Here is a 20,994-nt window from a genome sequence, read left to right on the forward strand (position 1 = left end):
TTTAACACGTTCACTGCCGTTGACGAGTTAACTCGTCAAGCAGAAACCAACGGTTGACTGCCGTCGACGAGTTTTTTTTTTGACGGTGGGACGTGGATCAAACCCCCATACATCTCCTATAAAAATATGGGAGCCACCGAACATGTACAACCCATTCCACCGACCCACTAAGTGGCGACAGTGCTCTCCAGACTAGAGAAAGCCGAGCAAAAACAGCAGGAAAAAGCGTGAGGAAACCATTCTCATGAGAATGGTTTGGCGAAAACGCTTTCGCGCTGGGAGCTGGCGCACAACGGTGGGGGATTCCAAAAATAGACTCTGGGTGCAACACACTTTGAAACACGCAGCAGAAAGCCCAGAATCGCACGCAGCTTCATCCCAGCTCACAACCGAAACCCCAGAAACGAGCGAGCCCGATCCAGACTTGCCCGACGAGCGGCCGCCAGGCAGCACAGACAGGCAGCAGAGACTCGCCTGTGACACACGCTGCAGAGCCACCAGAGACACACCCACGGAGGGAGGAGTTTGCGGGGTGCTGTGGGGGTGCTGTTATATTGGAGGAAATTACTGTTCAGAACTATTGTTTAGATGTCTGATGTCTCACTGATGCCAAAAATAAATGGTTAAAGTGACTGTTCTGCCTGTTCTATCGAATTTCACAAAAATGCATTTATCTCAGCTTTCCTTCTCAGACGCTGAAACCATGCTGTATTCAGCTGCTAATGCCTACATAACAGAACATGCTAAAAATTAACTCTTTTAGACAGAGAAAGCACACATTCTATTAGTTCTTTTGATATATTTTGTGTTCACAAAGTCCTAGCAGAAAATAATCCTCGAATCCTCAAAAAAAAACTTGGCTTCTTCTGGCGTTTGTTCTCAGACCTTCAGCTCCGTTGAAGCGAGCCAGACCACTGTGTCATCGTCCAGGTCAATTAAGCCACGATCACCGTTTGGTGGCCGGTGTTTTGGTGTTGGGTCCCCACATTCACACTGGGCGCTGTCCGCGAGGCCCCACCTCAGCATGTCTGCCCCGAAACGCCCCACGCCTGTCCTCAGGCGGTTGAGAGTCGACCATTGGTTTCGGGGCAGGTGCTGGCCAGGAACGTCCGTGGCTACGTCCGTGGCTACCTACTGTATTGGATAAACTGTTGGCAGTGAATGTGTTAAAAACATTACAAAAGTGTAGGCTACTACTGTATTAGTACTGACTGAATAAATATGAAAAAAAAACAATGTTTATGATGGAAAAAAATATGCTCAAATAAATATACCAAGTAGTTCTCTAAGCTCTCTGGTTGTACTGTTTTGCCTTGCCACGCATGCCAAAAAATGAAGACAAAAAACCCAATTTGAATATATTCGAACAAATATGTTTTGTTAAGAGCGAATATTCGAATATGATTTTGGGGCAATTTTGACAGCCCTAGTTCAGACCTTATTGATTTTCGGGTTTGAGAAATTTGGAACCTGGTCCTTATGGAACCGGGTATCAAGCTCCATCCCTGCTTCTGGCTGGAACTGCCGTTTGTTTTAAGCAGCAGCAGTTCATGGTGACACCATGCCCTCTTTGAACTGTAACTACTCCTTCATACTTGAAGCTAGACACTCCATTTAAACTTTAATATACCCCGCTGGTCCCCCTAGCCGGATCGAAGCAGTAATCGCGTAAGTTAAATTTGGAAAATCCTGGAGCGAAAGGTCTGAAATTCAGCACAGGTTTTCTTTATGGTTTATTATGGTAATTCACGTTGCCAGAACTAGAAAAACATCATCCTGGCACCCAGAAAATCAAGTTCACCTCAATTTACTATTAAGCTCCCCCTGCACGACAATTGACTTTCATTATAACCGCCTTTTTGAGACCTCCAGGAAATTCTTACAAAATTAATGTATTTCATTTTTTTCAGCGGGCATCCTGGACCAAATACCTTGATATTTGACCTTAAAGGAACACTCCGCCCATTTTCAACCAGCTTTGTATCATTAGAACATCAGTAGTATATCAGAAAACTGTAAACGGTTTTGAAGTCTGTCATTTAATTTGACAGTTATTGAGTGTTAAAGTGTGGACCAGTGACATCACTGGTCCACACTAACTCAAATTAATAACTCATTAATTCAAATCAACTCTCAATAACTGTCAAACTAGATGAATGATGAATAGTTTGACAGTTATTGAGAGTTGATTTGAGTTAATGAGTTATTAATTTGAGTTAGTGTGGACCAGTGATGTCACTGGTCCACACTTTAACACTCAATAACTGTCAAATGAAATGACAGACTTCAAAACTGTTTACAGTTTTCTGATATACTACTGATGTTCTAATGATACAAAGCTGGTTGAAAATGGGCGGAGTGTTCCTTTAATATCTAACCTTGGGGTTGATTGAACATTTGGTGGAGTTACATTTTTTTTTCGACTCCCAGCTACTTTCCCCAAAAATAATTATTTTTCTGATCTTACACCTCTCAGCTCGAGTCAAGACATCAAATTTGTAGTTCTATTGTGTCCCCCCCCCCCTATTTTCTCAGTGTAGGCACAGCAACCACTTGCATGGAGATTTACATGAAATATACACTACAGTGATCGTCATGGAAACATGGTCACATGACCTTGAAACCCGGATTTTCCGGTGCAAACTACTGATTTGAAGCCTTTAGACCGAGATTGATGGAGGAATCAAGCTATTTCATGTTTTTTGTGAAAATTTGCTGGGAGTCCAAAATTGGCAGTTTTGTGTTTTTTATGGTCAAATTTACCTGTTTTGAAAGTTCATCGTATCTCAGCAACCGTTGGTCCTAGAGACTTGCGGCGGCCATGGCTGGAATCAGCGTCGAAAATTGAGTATAAGTATTGAGTATAGTCGTGCGTGGTGTGGCGATCAGGCCTTCCGTTTCCCGAAGACGATGCTTCAGATTGCTTGTGCTCTGCACCGCAGCACGGCCCGCCTGATGCCGGGGCAGACAGCCCTCTCGGGCGGGCTGTCAATCAGTGTAGGTCGGTGCGTCTACCTTCCTCATTGGCCCGCGGACGCAGGTCAGACCCGTGTGAGTGTTGACCCGGATGTCAAAACTCAACAGTTGCTGGGAGTTACATTTACTCCTCAAAGTAGCCTATAATTTCACAATAAAAGCCCCTGCAACACAACCGTTTTGAAAACGTTTGGTGACGGTTGGTTCTAACGGTTGTGTTTCAGCAAGTAAAACAACTTGGTTGGGAGTTTATTGTTATGGTTATGCTTATGGTTTGGATATATAAAAAAACTAAATGTGATCCCCCCTTTCCATAAATGCAAAGTTGATTTTTTTTAGCAAGAGAAATATTATTCAATGTAAAAATGGCAATTGTTTTTATTATTACTCATATTACTTTTTACCTATATTACCTTATTTTGTTCTAGAAATAAAACACACATACAAGTTCACTTTGGGAAACAGAAACAATTTATTTCAAAACATAAAAAAACTACTTCAGTTAAACCTACTTCAGCAACAAAATTAGGCTACCTAGGCTATACCACTGGTATGCCAGTGGTGTTAGTAGCCTATGTAGCTTAATTTTGCAAAGGACAACTCTGGTATTGCTGCACTGTGGGCATATGCAACAAAATTACAACAAAAACACAACAAAATTAGGCTACATAGGCTACACCACTGGCATACAGTCCTTGCAAAGGACAACTCTGGTATTGCTGCACTGTGGGCATATGCAACAAAATTAGCCTACAGCAAAAACAATAACAGCAGCAACAAAATTAGGCTACATAGGCTACACCACTGGTATGCCAGTGGTGTAGCCTATGTATCCTAATTTTGCAAAGGACAACTCTGGTATTGCTGCACTGTGGGCATATGCAACAAAAACACAACAAAATTAGGCTACATAGGCTACACCACTGGCATACAGTCCTTGCAAAGGACAACTCAGGTAATGCTGCACTGTGGGCATATGCTTGGCTTGCAGTTCGCGCAGGTGCAGGAACTGCGGCCTGTCTGGCACAGTTGACACTTCTTCCTCGACTTGGTGGGCTTGGTGGGAGGCTGGAGGGTTGGACCCGGGGTGGAGCCGATGCTGCTGCTGCTTCGCCTGCCTGCCGTGCAGCACACACTCTTGCCATTGTGACGAGGGCGGCGGCCCCTGCTCCTCTTGGGAGGCGCTTCCGGTAGGCCATGTAGGGGATGGTCAGCGCCTTGCCCAGCTCCTCAATAAAGAGCCGGCATCGGTACATAGCTCTTGAGTTCCAGGTTGGGTGAACCTCCTGCCAGAGGACCCAGGCATTGTACGCCGATGTGTCCAGGATGTGGTGGAAAACAGCCACTGGCCAGCGGTTGGTCTTCCGGCGGCAAGTGTTCCAAGTTCCAACACACTGGATATGAGAGAGAGAGAGACAGGGGAGCATCATTAGACCAAATCATATTATGACATCATTATTGACCAACATCAGAGGCACTGAATAATTTCCCTAAGAAGAAAACTGCTACACACCTTGTCGAGGTTATCAACCGCCCCTTTCGACTTGTTGTAGTCCATGATCATCATTGGCTTCTGCTTGTCCCCTGGGTGTATGGCTGCATTGCGGTGTTGGGTTGAAAGCAATACAACGTTTTTGCCTTTCCTCGGGAGGTAGCTGGCCAGGGTGCACCGTGCCTTGAAACCAAACAGTGTTGAATGTTTGGCCCGGCCCACGGTGGTGCGGAGGACAGGGGGTACCTCCGTCCGGGACTTCCTCATCGTCCCGACCAGGGTCATTTTTCTGGCAAGCAGCTGCTCTCCAAGCCCGTAGCTGCAAGGGTAAGTAATAATTTACAGCGTCAAAAATAAAATAAGATAGGCTAATAGCCTATAAAATTGTGTCAAAAATAACATGCAATAAAATAAATGCATACCTCGTAAATAAGTTATCTGTGGTTACAGTGCCCTGCAGCCCTTCCGTCAGCTGGAGCACCACCCTGGCTCCCTGATTTCTTTCTGCTTTCTCCCCGGTCTTCCCCGTGTAAATCTAGGTTCGGAATACAGTAGTGGAGTGTTAGGCTACAATCACATGCATAAAAAAATTATAATTTGCAACGTAATAATAATAATTATAATAATAATACAATTGTAGTAGTAGTATTATTATTATTACCATTATTATGATATAATTATAATGATTACAGAATAATTCTAATAATGATAAAATTATGATTATTATTATAAAACCATATCCTACCTCGACGTTCCAGGCATATGATGTCCGCACGTCTGCGCAGCACCAGACTTTTATCCCGTATCAGCACGGCTTGGAGGGGATATACTGCCTGAAAAGGCAGCGGCCGCGGAAAGGAATCATCATCTCGTCCACACACACGCTTCTCCCCGGGTTGAAGTTTAGAGCCAAGCGGCGGTGCCAGGCCTCCCAGAGCGCGCGGATGGGAGCCAAGCGGTCCAGCTCGCCCCCGCGGGAACGAGACCTATCCAGCCTGGTCAGCTTGTCATCGAACCTGAGGAAAATGGTAAATATGTCAATAAAAATAATATTCAATAATTCAGAAAAATATATAGACTATAAAATAAAAAATAAACTATTGAAAAAGAAAAGTGAAAAAACAAACCTTATTTGAGATGTCAATTGCTCGAACCTTCCTCGAGACATGGTGGGCCGGAAAATATTCCTTCCCGTCCCCTCGAACCACAGGCTCCGAGTACACTCATGTGCGGAGCGGTAGACCCCAGCTAGGAGTAGCAGGCCGATGAAGGCTTCAATCTCCGCCGCATCGACCCGCTTCCAGCTGGGGCCTACAGTACGCTCGGCCCGCACATTAGTATGCTGGACAATCCCCTGGACCATTTCAGCCGTCAGGAACAGCCGGAATGTTGCCTCTGGGTCGTCCGCCCTTGCGGCCGCATAGCGCGTGATGCCCCGGGTTGTTGCAGCGGGGTACATTAGGTCGGTGGTCCCGCTGCTGTCCCGGGACCAGGGCCCGGCCTGGGACATCCAGCACGGCGGTGTTGGCTCTTCGGCTCTCTCCGGCGGTTCTTCTTCCTCCATCTCCTCCGTCTCACCTCCATCCTGGGATTGCTCGCCTCGGCGAGGGGCCCATGTCGGGTCATCTTCTTCAGCCTCACTCACGGAGCTTGATGATCCAGAACGGGGGGGATCCCCTTCCCCATCACTCTCGTCCCCCGACTCCGAGACACCGGTGTCTTCCTCCGAGCTATACATGACTTCATCATCAGCTTCGCGGGGCAGCTGCACCATAGCTAAGGCTTGTTCGATGGTGAATTTGGCACGGCTTGCCATCTTGTCTGTCAGTGTCAGGGTGAAATGAATGGCACCCAGCCACGACATACATATATAGGCTATTTATCAGCACCTGTGTAAACAACATCAGAAACGGGCCCCAATCTGACGCAGATTTTATTGGTTATTGGGCCCTGACGACAGTGTCACCCTATCCTGGGCCCGTGTGACAGTGTCCACCCTATCATGAACGGCTTCAGCACTGCTAACTGTCCCATGTTGATTTTCAACATCAACATCGAAAACGGGCCACTGAGACGCCGTCTCTATGGGCCCTGACGACGGTGTCACCTATCACGAACGCCCCGACGCTGTTGCTGGGCCCTGACCACAGTGTCACCCTATCACAAACCGCTTCAGTCCTGGGAACTGTCCCATGTTATTTTCCCCAAAAACGACATCAAAAACGGGCCACCGCGAAGCCATTTCTAAGGGCAATGACGACAGTGCACCTATCACGAACAGCTCCGACGCTGTTGCTGGGCCCTGACCACAGTGTCAACCTATCAGGAACGGCTTCAGCACTGGGAACTTTCCCATGTTTTTATTCATGGAGGAGCTCATGTGTGGGTGTGTATTGGGATCAGAACTGGAGTTTAGGAGATAAGAATGAAAATGTGCAATTCTCAAAAGATGAAAGATGGAATAAAATAATTCCTCCGCGAAAAATGTGTCAAATCCAAGGCTATGATAATCCCACCAGTGAAGATCCAGGTGGCATTCATGGGAAGGAAAAAAAAATCATATTTTGTGTTTTCTACTATCAATTTGATTGTGCAGTAAGTACAGTAAACTGGCATTCGAGGGGTTAAAATTCAGAGTAAGCACTAAATGTTGATATGAGGTATGAGGGATGAACTTACCAATGGATAAGAATCAATAAAAAATAAAAAATAAAATTAATTAAGACTATCAAAAATAAGAACCGGTCCCTGTACAGGGACCAGTAGACAGTTAGGGGTAACAGTGTTAAAAAAATGCAAATTTGCAATTCTCAAAAGATGAAAGATGGAATAAAATAATTCCTCCGCGAAAAATGTGTCAAATCCAAGGCTATGATAATCCCACCGGTGTATGAATGAATGAATGAATGAAAGTTTTATTTACGTGTCAGGACAAATGACATGACCCATCCCACATGGGATTATCAGACACATCAACATACAGTTATTTCCATATCGATTACGGTGCATGAACAATACAAAACCGTACAAACACACACACAGCACACGCGGCATGAGCAGCAAAACACAGATTTAACTACAATGTGTAGTAAATAAAATATATGAATTATCTATCATATGTCATATTTTTCCTCCTATCCCACGCATGAGAGATATATTCGGAAAAAGCAAAGATGTTGTCAAAAAGGAATTCAAGTATGGCACCTTCTTCAAAATCTAACAAGTTTAACTCGGGGGAGTGAACTTTTTTAAATAGTATCTCTCGTAAGTCATGATACAAAGGGCAATACAAAATCAAATGAAATTCATTCTCCACTTCCATCAACTCACAATATTCACAAATCCTATCCCCCTCCGCCGTCCCTCTGTATCTGCCTGTTTCAATATGTAAAGGCAGGATACCACATCGTAACTGAGCACATAAGGACCTCTTACTTTTAGGTAAATTAAACATCACATATTTTTCACATTTAAATTCATTTTTAAATAAACAATAAGTTCTTAATTTTGGCTTCTGCCATATTTCTTCAGTCCAAGACTGTAACCAGTTAGCGCGGATCTGAGATTTAAACGACTCTACATTTATACACATTCTTTGAGAGTAATATTCTCCAAAACCACACTCCTGAAACAAGTCATACATACTGTATCTGAGACCCACTCTCCTTCAACAGACAAGTCCCAGAAGAAAATCTGACTAGCAACCCTATTGGATGGTAGGTCCAGCAATCTATTCCAGAGGTTCACCATGCTGACTTTCCATCTGACCACACAAGGGTCCCACCCCATTTCTCCACTAACTCCTGGAAGAGGAGCATATTTATGAAGACCCAAAAAAAAGCGAATTGCCCGGTTCTGGATACGCTCGCTTAACAAAAAACGTTTACCACCCCAAATACCAGAAACATAATCTAACACAGGGCATACACAGGAGTGATACAGTTTTGAATAAGTAAGGTAGCCCAAGTCCCTCAGAACTTTGGTCTTACCTATAACACCTCCTAGAGCCCTGCTTGCAGGGTCTGCCAACATAGAAACACCAGGCAAAAAAGACAAGTGGTCATCCAAAAATAAACCGAGGTACTTGTATTTGTCAGTGAATTCAAGCTGTGTGTCACCAATAGAAAACACAAACTGACTTCTTGCGACACCTGGCTTAGTGTGTAGATCCAGGTGGCATTCATGGGAAGGGAAAATAAATCACATTTTGTGTTTTCTACTATAAATTTGATTGTGCAGTAAGTACAGTAAACTGGCATTCGAGGGGTTAAAATTCTGAGTAAGCATGAAATGTTGATATGAGGTATGAGAGATGAAGTTACCAATGGATAAGAATCAATAAAAAATAAAAAATAAAATTAATTAAGACTATCAAAAATAAGAACTAATATCAAGGTCCCTGTACAGGGACCAGAGGACGGTTAAGGGTTAGCGGGTTAGCGGGGTACAAGGGTTAAACGAGTCACCACTTTTAGGACTCCATCACCTTAATTCAGCTTTAATGTATCTTTTGTACAGTTTGAGAAATCACAATTTAAGTTTTAGGCTTTTTTTTTATAATGGGACCCTATGGAGCCAGGCTTGAGTGTGTCTCACTCTAGATGTCAGAATTGTCCCCTCATACTAGGGGTGTCATGGTACACAAAAGTCACGGTTCGGTATGTACCTCGGTTTCGGGGTCACGGTTTGGTATGAATACGGTACAACGGAGAAAAAAAGCAACAAATCCCAAATTTGTTTTTTTTTCCCTTTGAATTTTCTGAATTCTGTGTTTTGCTTTTTACGCTCATTTTACCATCAGGAATAGTGTCTAATAAGTGGGAATGAATACATGTCCACCATTTAATAAAATCTAGGCAATCCACACAAAAAGGTTTTACTCTAGAGCAGCGATTTTCAAAGTGTGGGGTGCGCCTCTCAGATGTCTGTATCCCACGGGGCGCAGCGCACGCTGCGACCTGGCAGAAGGGAGTAGAATGGTCTTTTGGAATCTGTAATATTAAAGTGTGCCTTTATTACTTTCAAACTAGTAATAATGTTTTAATAACCACTACTGCCTGCCCTGATGTAAACCAAAGTGCCCTTCTGGGACATGTATTAAAAATGATTGATTGATTGATTGATTTTCCAGCTGTTTGACAGGGCATTTCCCCCCACTTTAAATCTTTATTGTACACAAGTTTGTAAACAGAGCGCATGTGGAATACTCCCACCCACCCCTCCCCCGCTGTCAGACAGCGGGGTGGGGTTCACTTTCCCAAGTACCGGTAAGTAGGCTAACGTTATTGGATGCGAGTTTTGTTTACCATAATGATTACATTCGGTCATCATAATGGATTATTGGAATATGACAAGCAGTCATCCCCTCTTCCTCACGCCGCATCTTGCTTGTCATCTCACGTGATGTAAGTTCCTTGTTTACAAGTTAACAGCTTTGTCAGTGTTATGTAACGTTTAGCCGCGACGCGCAACTATAAAGGACTAAAGGAAAGTCCTTCATAGTTGCACGTCGCGGCTACGTAACGTTACATTAGCAAGCTTACCTCATTGGCTTGATGTAGACAGAATTAGCAAAACAGCTTAGCGCCTGAGTCCTAATTAGGATACTGCTCTGCACTCGCTTTTTTGACGACGGTAAAGGGGGGGCAGCTGGACGCTTCAATGTTGTTGTGCTTTTGTGAAGTAGCATGGAAGCTACAGCTTAGCTTGTAAACACGCGACCCCCGGTAATGTTTCCTCTCCACAAAACGTTCCATTCAGTGAACGCGGATTTCTATGGCCCTTGTGTTGTTTTGGTGTGTCTTCTTCTGTGGCGTTTATGGTGTTCAAACAGCACTTAGGTGCTTTACCACCACCTTCTGGATTTGACGTATTCGTCGTGTCACGCACCGAACCGTGACGCCCATACCAGACAAATACACGTGCCGCGTAGAGCTGTCACTTTTTAATCGAAATTTGAATGTACCTTCCAATGTGGGGAAGGGGGGGGACGTTTGATATGTAATTGACCCATCCGAATTAAAAGAATAATAATAATATTGTTTTTTTTGCGGCGGGGAGATTTTTTTTAAATGTAATTCCTTGATGATCCAGCAGAGGATCATCCACTCTAACAGCCGCTCTAACAGCTTGACCTATCCTGACCACCTGACGTGTTGACACAAGTTATTGTTTGATGAGAGACACAAGACAAAATGGAGGCGGCCGATGCAGACAACAACAAAGCCAGGAGCGGACAATCACAACACTAGCCTCAACGCGTCTCATCAGTAATTCTTCCTTCTTCGTCTGGGAGGTCGGCTCAAATGGCTGCACGCATACACACCATTATAAAACGGGACCTTCTTCGGCTGTGTCATTTTGGGTTTCAACTGCTCCACAGTGCCAGATGTATCGGTTTGGTGCTCATTGGTTTGGTGGTGTATTGCAGTTTACAATTTTGAGCATCAGCTCTAGCATGTGAATAAGGGCTCACTATTGGAAACTACAGAATATTGTAATACCATGGCCCCAGATACTTTGATGATAACAACATTGTGTCGGAGGTAGGTACAGTTTTATTGTGTTACTTGAGTACAACAACAAATCTGCGGACACACCTGCTAGCGAGTCACCCCACTCACGTTACATAGGCTATCTCTTATGTAACGTGTAACGTAATCTTTATTGGCCCGTGGGGGGGGGGGGGATTAACCAATTAACTTTGGATATAATCTAACAAATTGCGGGTCAATTAAAGGTCAATTCAAACTTTATTTTTAGAAAAAGTTGACAGCTCTGGGAACCGCGACACCCCTACCTCATACCCTCCCCTACTAAATAGAATAAAATGTATCTTAATGTATTTTCTATTTTGGTTGCTCTTTCTTTTTCTCAATTCTACTCAAACACGAAAATATAGCATTACTCACCCCCCCCCCCCTTCTTTGTCCATTCCTGTCTCTACCCCGTCCTCGCTCCCTCCATCCCTCCCTCCCTCCAGCATTGATCAAGTACATACGGCCAGTGTTTGTATCACGGTCAGACCAGGACTCCAGGAAGAAGACTGTGGAGGAGATCAAACGCAGAGCCCACTCTGGAGGGGAATGGCCTCAGGTAAACACAATGTTATTTCAGTCACACAGTATGAACATTTTTCGAGACAAAAATTTAAATACATCTTGTTTTGGCCTCTTATTTATATACCGTAAATTCCGGACTATAAGACGCACCGGTCTATAAGCCGCGGGACCAAAATTGACTATTTTTTTCTTCTATAAGCCGCACCGGTCTATAAGCCGCGGGTGTTTTGATGTTTAATTACCATATGAAAGGGTTCGTGCACAGAGAGGAATGTCGGGAAAGAGATGGCTGTTTGGGGAAGCTCCCATTTATTAACATTTCAACAAAACAAAACAAAAGTCAGGTCACTAATCCCCAGACAAAATCACACAACAATAGGCTATATGTGCAGCAAACCTGTAACCAGAGAAGTCAAGTCACTAATCCTCGTCTTCCTCTTCTTCCTGCGTACTGAAACCACCAAAGTCCTCATCTTCAGTGTCGGAAACGAACAGGTTCAGGGTGGCTTCGTCAACCACTCTCCTCTCTCCTTCATTGTCACTCAAAACCAACGAACTCCTCTTCATCACTGTCGGCATCGAACAGCCTCTGAAGCCTCTGACGGCCCTCAGCGCCAGCTGTGGCGGCGTCATCCTCTTCATCCCGCAGCAGTCCAGCGTTTTGGAACCCGTTGGTGATTGTGGATGTTTTCACACTCCTATAATATTCCGTGATCTTCCTTTGTGTTTGTCCTCCTGCTGCACCGTCCAACGCCTCACCATTGACTCATCGATGCCCAGGTTACGCGCGGCTGCTCTGTTTCCCTCTTTTAATGCGAGATTGACTGCTTTCAACTTGAAAGCTGCGTCGTGTGAATTTCTGCGTACCTTCCCCATGGTAAGTGAGAGTGTTGCTTCTACTGCTCGTCTTGTTGTGAATATTCCTTGATCTTCCTTTGTGTGAATTCGCCGAAGTTTGTGATTTTCTCCTGGTAGTCGGGGGAGGGAGTTGATGGCCGAGTGGCCGTTTGCTTACCGTAATTACCATATTGTTGGGGATATTTTTACCAGATGAAGCGCTTGGTTGTAAGACAAGCTTCCCCAGGCTCTTTTACCAAGATCGTAAACCACTCAGACTCAAAGATAGACAGACTCGAGTTCTCAGTTTTTACTTGCTGAGGCAAGGAGACAGTGTCGAGCGGCACCTCTGCCCGTCTCCGAAACACTTCTGCTCTCCATGCTCCGTGCTCAGTCTTTTATTTACTATAACTCGTGGTTACACATGAAGCAATGGTCCTCCCAGTTCCTGTTTATCAGATAGTACACGTATGCATAATTTCAACACACATCAACAACGGTTGGACTGAACGCTGACTGCGCAAGCTGTTATTCTGCAACTTTAGATGAAGACTTCCTCATTTTAAAGCACAGCAAGCACACATGAGCATCCATTTTGCATAGGTCATCTTATTTTGCAAGACACACACATGACAGTTCCATTTCTGCACAAGCTGTAAAATATATAGGTCACAGTGCAGTAAACCGTTCAGTCAGCAGAGTGGCAGAAAACAGCCAACAGATAAAACATGATTAAGCAAATATGAAAAACACTTCTTCAAACCCTAACAATCCCTACTTTTTTTTCATTTTTACCTTATACATTTGTTTCTCTCATATTCAGATGCAGGTTAACTTGTTATTCACATTTTCTAACCTCATCGTCATTATAAAACATAAGTACTTGGCTTTACAGTTTGGTTTGATCGTTGGGACATGTGTAATCTTCTTGTACTGCTTCCACTTGCTGTAACATGACATATTGTACAAATGCATTTGACACCAGCTGGGCTGTCAACACTTTAACACCTGAAATGCAACAAGCCATAAATATGCATATCACGATAATTACACACAGGACGACGATTCCTCCTCTGATCAGCCTCTGGACCCAGCTGCCCGACCACAACCAGCTGAACCAATCATAGGTAGTACCAGCATGGTCTGCGGTCATGGCTTTCTGCAGAGCCAGCAGTCGGTCCATCGCAGCAGTCATATTCGGGGAATGTACTTCATCAGTAATGTATGTACAACAAGTTGTATTCAATAGCACACAGGTCCCTCCTGAAGCAGCTGTGAGCAAGTCTAAGGCCATTCGGTTTTGCATCACCATAGTGCGTAGTGCGTTTTCTTCTTCGTCCGGGCTCTCTTGTCTCTGTCCGGTAGTGGACTGTCACTTGTCAGTCTGATCGTTATCAGTACCACTGTGACTGTGAACAGTCCAATTGACACCTTCCCGACCATCTCTAAATGCTAGTGGCTTCAGTTGTTTTCTTCACCGAATTGAGACTAGCGTTTATAAGAAACGCCACCCTTTGTAGTCGGACTTCCTGCCACTAACCGTCGGCTGGAGGGAAAGGTATCACCTTTTTGCAATGTGTCTGATGAATCCAAGTGTCTCTTTCAGCGATCTTCAGGGCAGTCGGAGTGGTCAGCAGGACTTTGTAGGGGCCGATCCAACGTGGACTGAACCAGCTCTTTCGCTTGATCTCTTTGATGAGGACTTCGTCACCTGGGTCCACACGAGTGTCCTGTAGGGCAGAAGAAATCTCTGGCAATTTATTTGCACGAGCCACTGTCACTGTATATCTTTTCTGGGATCCCATGGTTTGGTATTATGACTTTGCATATAGCTTTTGCTACTGTGATGGCATCAGCATTCTTGGCTGGGATTATTTCAACCCATTTAGAGAAAGGACATGATCTACAAAATTGTTTTGAAAATTTTGTGTAGTTATATGTGTAGAAGTGTTGTCCTACTATCTCATTCCCCCTGTTGAGACATGGCCACGCCCATGGCTCAGGTATGAGGCTATTTTATAGAGACTTTTCTCGCCCATTGTGCAGCGAACACGTGAATAGTGGAGTGAGCATATTGACTGTCTGTCCATATTGTAATATCTCTCCCTTGGGCCTGTTTGCATGCTTCAGTAAGAGCTATTAGTGTGTGAGGGAGCCTTCCTGCTTTCACATCCTCTTTTTCTGAGCACAAACTGCCTGTACACAGAGGGGAAGTGCCATTGACACGGGATCAAGTCGCTTTGTTTGGTTCCGTGTTTTTGGGTAAGGACAGATGTCATAAATCCATTTTTGCAATCCACCATTTGTACAAACATTTTGTCATAATCAGGTAAAGCTAAGACGCACGAGCTCACTAGACAATGTTTTGTTGTTGAAAACGCCTCATTAGCTGCAAACGTCCACTCAATCTCTTTGTTCATGGTCTTGGAAAATTAGTATTATCATAATAATAATGTACTATTTTCTTCCATGCATTCGGTCTATGTGACGCCTATTATATCTATTTGTATAATCTATAGGCCATCAAATAACATTCCATATCTATACCTCTATCGAATCCACCATATCTATTTTATTGTCTCGCATTTTGGTCACAAAAGCTAATTTTACTTTGAAAATCAGTTCAGTTAAAAACGGAAACAGTTGCATTCTAATACTGGCTAACTTCACCCCGCAAACTAAAAAAAAAACATTTTAGCCTGCTGGACATCAATCAAAGCCAGGATCGGAATATGATTATTATCCAGCAACAATTTGAAACACATTGGGGACATATTTTACATCGGAAGACGTTAATCAGAGGAACCGCGTCAGAAACAGCACGATTTATTATCATTCAACCGAGCGCTCTCACTCTTTCCACCTCTTCTCCTCCGACTTGCATCCACTGTGAAGCCGTCTCCATTTCCGCATCGCACATTATCTCTTAACAAATCAACCGTTACTATTATTACCACCATATCACAGTGATGATGTTCAGACTCGTTTTCATGTATAGCGTGACGTATCTCATGCAATATTAATCCCGGCTTCACGGTCGTTTTACTGTAGGCTAAGTGTGAGCTGACTTCACAACAGCCTATTTACGCCCATGTCGCAGGACGGCCTAGCCGCAAATTTAGGGTGCAGGGCGTAGGCCAGACCGAGGGAAAAAATCCCACGTTTTGGCCAAGAAACATGTCATTCACGCAGTTTGATCATACATCGATTCCTCAGAATTTGCTTGCCAAAGGCTCTTATTTTAAAATAACATTACCTCAGTGATCCCGCGCATGCAGCCAAATATAATCAATAATATAATAGGCTATAATAGGCTACAGTAACAGCGAGCCTATTCATAATGCACAGTGAAATAGCCACACCATCGCTTAATACTCGAATCGTTCTCCAATAAATTGCATAATTTGGAGGTCACATTCCATGACCAAATTTACCATTTATAACAATATCTATTTACAATTCTCTGCTCTGTAGCCGCATCTCCGCCAGACAGGCGGCGCTTCCTCACAGACTTCTCCTGCTTGAACGCCAAAGCTCACTCACACAGCAAAAGTGCCAGCACATCACACCCGCGGCCATTTGGCTGCACCCGGACCCTTGGTTAGAAGCTGCGCGCATCAACTATGGTGTATTTTCTTCCACAAACAGTTTTTTCATAAGCGTCAAATTACTGTTGATGTTAATAAAACTCCCAATCTTTTAATAATAACTATTAATACAGGCATATAAAGTCACTATACTCGCCTATCTTGATTAAATCACTATATTCCTGCGTATCACAGTTTCACTGTAAAATAGGGCGTCCCCTCATACAATGAAACTCTGCTTCGCAGTATAATCCCACTCCCTTCACAAATGAAGGTGTGTGCCTAATAACACAATTTATTTCGCTCTCTGTTATATATATAAAATGTTCCTCTATAGGAGAGGATCATTTACATTCATTTTCCCCCCAAAAAAAAAAAAAAATAATCTTCTTTAGGACTTTTATTCCTCATTCACCCACTTTGTGTACTTCAATTCAAGTCCACTGGTGACATTCGTATCACTCGCACATACACACTCTTTCACTTCATTCACCACAAGTACTTTCACTTCTCTTATTTTAACCTCCTCTCCAGGGAGAACTATAGTTTCTTTCAAACCTCCTTCAGGCGGAGAAACCAAACCTCCTTATGGTGGAGAAACCAATTTCTTATCAAACCTCCTTATGGCGGAGAAACCAATTTCCTTACCGTGTATCTGAGGTCTGTGGTTAGATCTGGATTCCCGTCGATCGTTTTCCTGAAGAGAAGAAGGCTGGACAGGATACCGGCCTGGGCCCGAATTCACGCCCCAGGACTTTTCAGGGTCGGCTGTTGACCCCGGCTGTCGACAGACTTGCGGTGTGTCGTTCCCTCCCTCTCTCCTGGTCAACGATGTTGGGATCCGGCTCGAAGGACCAATAATGTTGGGGATATTTTTACCAGATGAAGCGCTTGGTTGTAAGACAAGCTTCCCCAGGCTCTTTTACCAAGATCGTAAACCACTCAGACTCAAAGATAGACAGACTCGAGTTCTCAGTTTTTACTTGCTGAGGCAAGGAGACAGTGTCGAGCGGCACCTCTGCCCGTCTCCGAAACACTTCTGCTCTCCATGCTCCGTGCTCAGTCTTTTATTTACTATAACTCGTGGTTACACATGAAGCAATGGTCCTCCCAGTTCCTGTTTATCAGATAGTACACGTATGCATAATTTCAACACACATCAACAACGGTTGGACTGAACGCTGACTGCGCAAGCTGTTATTCTGCAACTTTAGATGAAGACTTCCTCATTTTAAAGCACAGCAAGCACACATGAGCATCCATTTTGCATAGGTCATCTTATTTTGCAAGACACACACATGACAGTTCCATTTCTGCACAAGCTGTAAAATATATAGGTCACAGTGCAGTAAACCGTTCAGTCAGCAGAGTGGCAGAAAACAGCCAACAGATAAAACATGATTAAGCAAATATGAAAAACACTTCTTCAAACCCTAACACATATGTAAGTGGTCACGCACAGAGGGGATTGTCGGGAAAGAGATGGCTGTTTGAGGAAGCTCCCATTTACCGTATTACCGTAACATTTCAACAAAACAACATAACACAACACCACCGTTGTTTATTTTTACAGTGCACACAGTGTCCGCGGTGTGGTGAAAAGAGGGCAAGAGAGGAAATTAAAACAGAAGTGGATTTATAGTTAGAAAGAGTGCTAAAAAAGAGAGATTTTATTTGTATTTTTTTTTTTTTTTCTGAAAAAATCCATAGATAAGACGCACCGTTATATAAGCCGCAGGGGCCAAAAAACGGGAAAAAAGCCGCGGCTTATAGTCCGGAATTTACGGTATATATATTTATTTATATATATATATATATATATATATAAGCCAAAAATAGGATACTTTTGAAGCTGGTTCGTAACATTTTGGCGTCAAAATGTACTTTTCTTTTGACTGATTTTAAATCCACTATCCAAGAATATGAATCAAATGCACTTGATTGTTGAAGTACTCTCCCTCTGTACTTTCCCTTGAGTCTACCATGTATCATTATCAGTTACGTAGTCAGGGTATATATTCCAAGAAACAGGATTACTAATCTAGCCATATAATTTAAGCAAAATAATTACCAAATAACTTAAGTTTTCACCTAAATCAGGGGTGTCAAACTAATTTTAGTTTGCAGGCCACATGGGACTCAATTTGGTCTCAAGTGGGCCAGACAAAATAATGGTCCTGGAGGCAAATTTGTAGAGCATGTTCAGGTGAACATGTGGAAACAATTTGCTGGAAAATTGGAGAAATGGCGTGGGAGTTCCAAACGGGTGTGAAGTTACTGCCTTTTTTGTGTTTTTGCATCTGTGGCGCCCCCTTTTGGTCAAATTGCGTAATAGCATGTCAGAAATGCCATTCCAGATGAGGCTGAGAAGTTTGCAACCGATTATGCGAATGGACTTGATTTACCGCTATTACATGCTTACACCATAGACCCCACCCAATTTCACCAATGATGACAAAACAGATTTTGACTAGGACATCCTCCTTGATATATCTGCCAAGTTTCGCGATCATTGGACAAACAGGTGTGGAGTTACAGTCTTTTTTGTTAGGCAACGCCCATTTCTGGCGTTTATGGTGCCCCCTTTTGGTCGGATTGCACAAAATTTGACAGACATAGTCTGTGATGATCTCCGAACATCTCCAGCAAGTTTCGTGAAGATTTGTTAATCGGTCATGAAGTTATGACAATTTGGCTGAGAGGCCACGCCCTCTCACAACTTTAACGATTAATATCGCCGAAACGAAAGTAGATTTCAAAACGATTGTAGAGCTTGCTCCATAGATGCTTCCTGGCGATTCTGGTGGAAATCGGTCAAACGGTCTAGGAGGAGATGTTGGAAATGTGTTTTCCAAACTTTTCAAAATATCTCAAAAACTTTCCAGGCGGACCTTGAGGGTTCACCTGAACATGTGGAAAAAACGTTCTTGGAAATCAGACAAACGCCGTGGAAGTTATGGCCTTATACGTAAAACCTTTAATTATAGCGCCACCTTCAGGCCGATTGGGAAATATTTCTTGAGCAGAAACTAGCACCCAATATCTGTCATTGTGCCAAATTTCATGTCTCTATGATTTACCAACTCAAGGGAATTTGCGTTGAGAACAAGAATAATAATAAACGGCACAAAAACAATAGGGCTTCAGCCCCTTCGGGGCTTGAACCCCTAATAATAATAATCAATGGATAATAACCTATAAATAACAACACCTCCAATTGTTCCAATTTCTTTTAGTGTAAAGAATTAGGCCTACAGGTAAATTTTAAGAATACAGTTTCACATTATCTCAGCTACCATAGGCCTGTTGTGCTCGTTATTTGGATTAAATTTGGTTGGGTAAAATAAAATATTAATAATCCGAAAATTATTAATATTTCATAAAATTATTGAAATATCAAATATGTAATCCTTGATAAGGATTAACCTAGGGGCACCACCTGCTTGATTTTTGCAGGACCCAACCTTAATCACAGTTAGTCTCTCTGAAGTGTGTAGTTTCTCATCTTTAAGCCGAGGTTCACCACAATACCACAAAATCACTCTGAAACAGTTGAATTCTATTAAAAGTTGACACTATTTATTATATGTAAAATAATAGGGAAGTATTGGCAATGCAATCAACGAATTTCTTCTATAACTAAGTTACATTCCAAATCATTGACCTGTAGGTATGGAAGTGTGTGTGTGTGTGTGTGTGTGTGTGTGTGTGGGGACTCAGGTCAGGTCTTAGAGGGGGCAGACTGGTTGCATCACAACATGGCTGCCTCCACAAGACCCTGTGAGTGTGTGTGTGTGTGTGTGTGTGTGTGTGTGTGTGTGTGTGTGCACGTGAGCGTGCACGTGGATGAGAAAGTAGTGCAGGGGAAACAGACGCGACACCATTCACCACTACAGCTGTGCGCTGGCGTTTAACTAGTGACGAATTGTGCCGTTAGTCTTAACACATTGAGTGCCAAGGACGTCTGTGCACGTCCTAAAAAAAAGTAACGGGGAGTGCCAAGGACGTCTGTGGACGTCCTAAAATCATAATTCATATTATTCCATAATTCTGCTGTTTAAGGTCGTACCTAGCCAGTGAGCATGAATCCCTTCAAGGGATCACACGGCGCCACCTTAAACATCGTCACGGAAGCTGCGCCACCCACCTCAGATCCTTTACTTTGTGCATGAGACAGCAGGGAAAGACGTGATCAAAGAGGAAACCGATGCATGCTTCAGCCAGAGCCGTACAGATTGCTCTGTCTGCAGCGGAGAGTGGGCTCGGCTGCATCCGCGCTCACAACTGAGCTCTTATGCTTCTATCTATCTCCACACGATTTCCTGCCAGAAAGCCAGCATCCGAAGCCGAACGGCCAAGCCTTTTCGTTCAGTCGCGTTTGCCAGCGCGCATCATTTCCTTGATGCGCGCTGGGATCCGTCCGGGGCAAAAACGGAGTCGAGAAAACAAACTCTGTGCGTGTGGGAGGAGCCCGCAGCTCAGAGGTGGAGAGGGGGGGGGGGGGGGGGGGGGGGCACGCAGGCTGCACAGAAACCACACCACGCCACCACATCAGAAAACACCAGCCAGAGTCAGTGAATGTGCTCGAAATTAGAGTGCAAAAGGTATTCATAAAAGTGACTATATCTTGGAAAGTAAAAAAAAACGACAGAAAACCCTTGAAAGTGCACTTTTTTCAGAGGGTGTCATTTCATAATGGAACTGTCTAGAAACAAAATTTCTTCTTTGGAAGAAGCAGGAGTGTTCAATGTTTCATTAAAGTCCAGCCCCGTCAATATAGCCATAATAGAAAAAATTCTATAGCTGTTTTCAACTGAATGGAAGTGAATCTGGCACAGGCTGCAGACAATTTTACTGAAGCGCTGTGGCACTCAATGTGTTAATGCCTAGATCTGCTCACGCAGGATCGGAGGTGGTCTTAACTAGCATTCAGAGATTCACAGTTTCATGCACATTTATACAGTCACAAATAGTCACAGATTCATTTACAGTATCATATCAGTCAATCAGATATATCTATGGATATATATCATCTAACTCT

At 43.6% G+C, this 20,994-nt stretch overlaps 1 protein-coding gene across 1 annotated transcript in view; it reads left to right on the plus strand.

Moving 5' to 3' along the window:
* The window catches only part of LOC310787932 (lysophosphatidylcholine acyltransferase 1), a gene marked incomplete at both ends in the record, with an annotated part of 220,921 nt that overhangs the window by 118,410 nt on the left and 81,517 nt on the right, over positions 1–20,994 (plus strand). Inside the window, one exon of the mRNA XM_083649377.1 lies at positions 11,451–11,563. Coding sequence (XP_083505503.1) covers positions 11,451–11,563 — 113 coding nt within the window. The remainder of the gene's footprint in view (positions 1–11,450; positions 11,564–20,994) is intronic.

Source organism: Poromitra crassiceps, assembly GCF_964638095.1.
Source record: "Poromitra crassiceps genome assembly, chromosome: 1".
Taxonomy (NCBI): Eukaryota; Metazoa; Chordata; class Actinopteri; order Beryciformes; family Melamphaidae; genus Poromitra; species Poromitra crassiceps.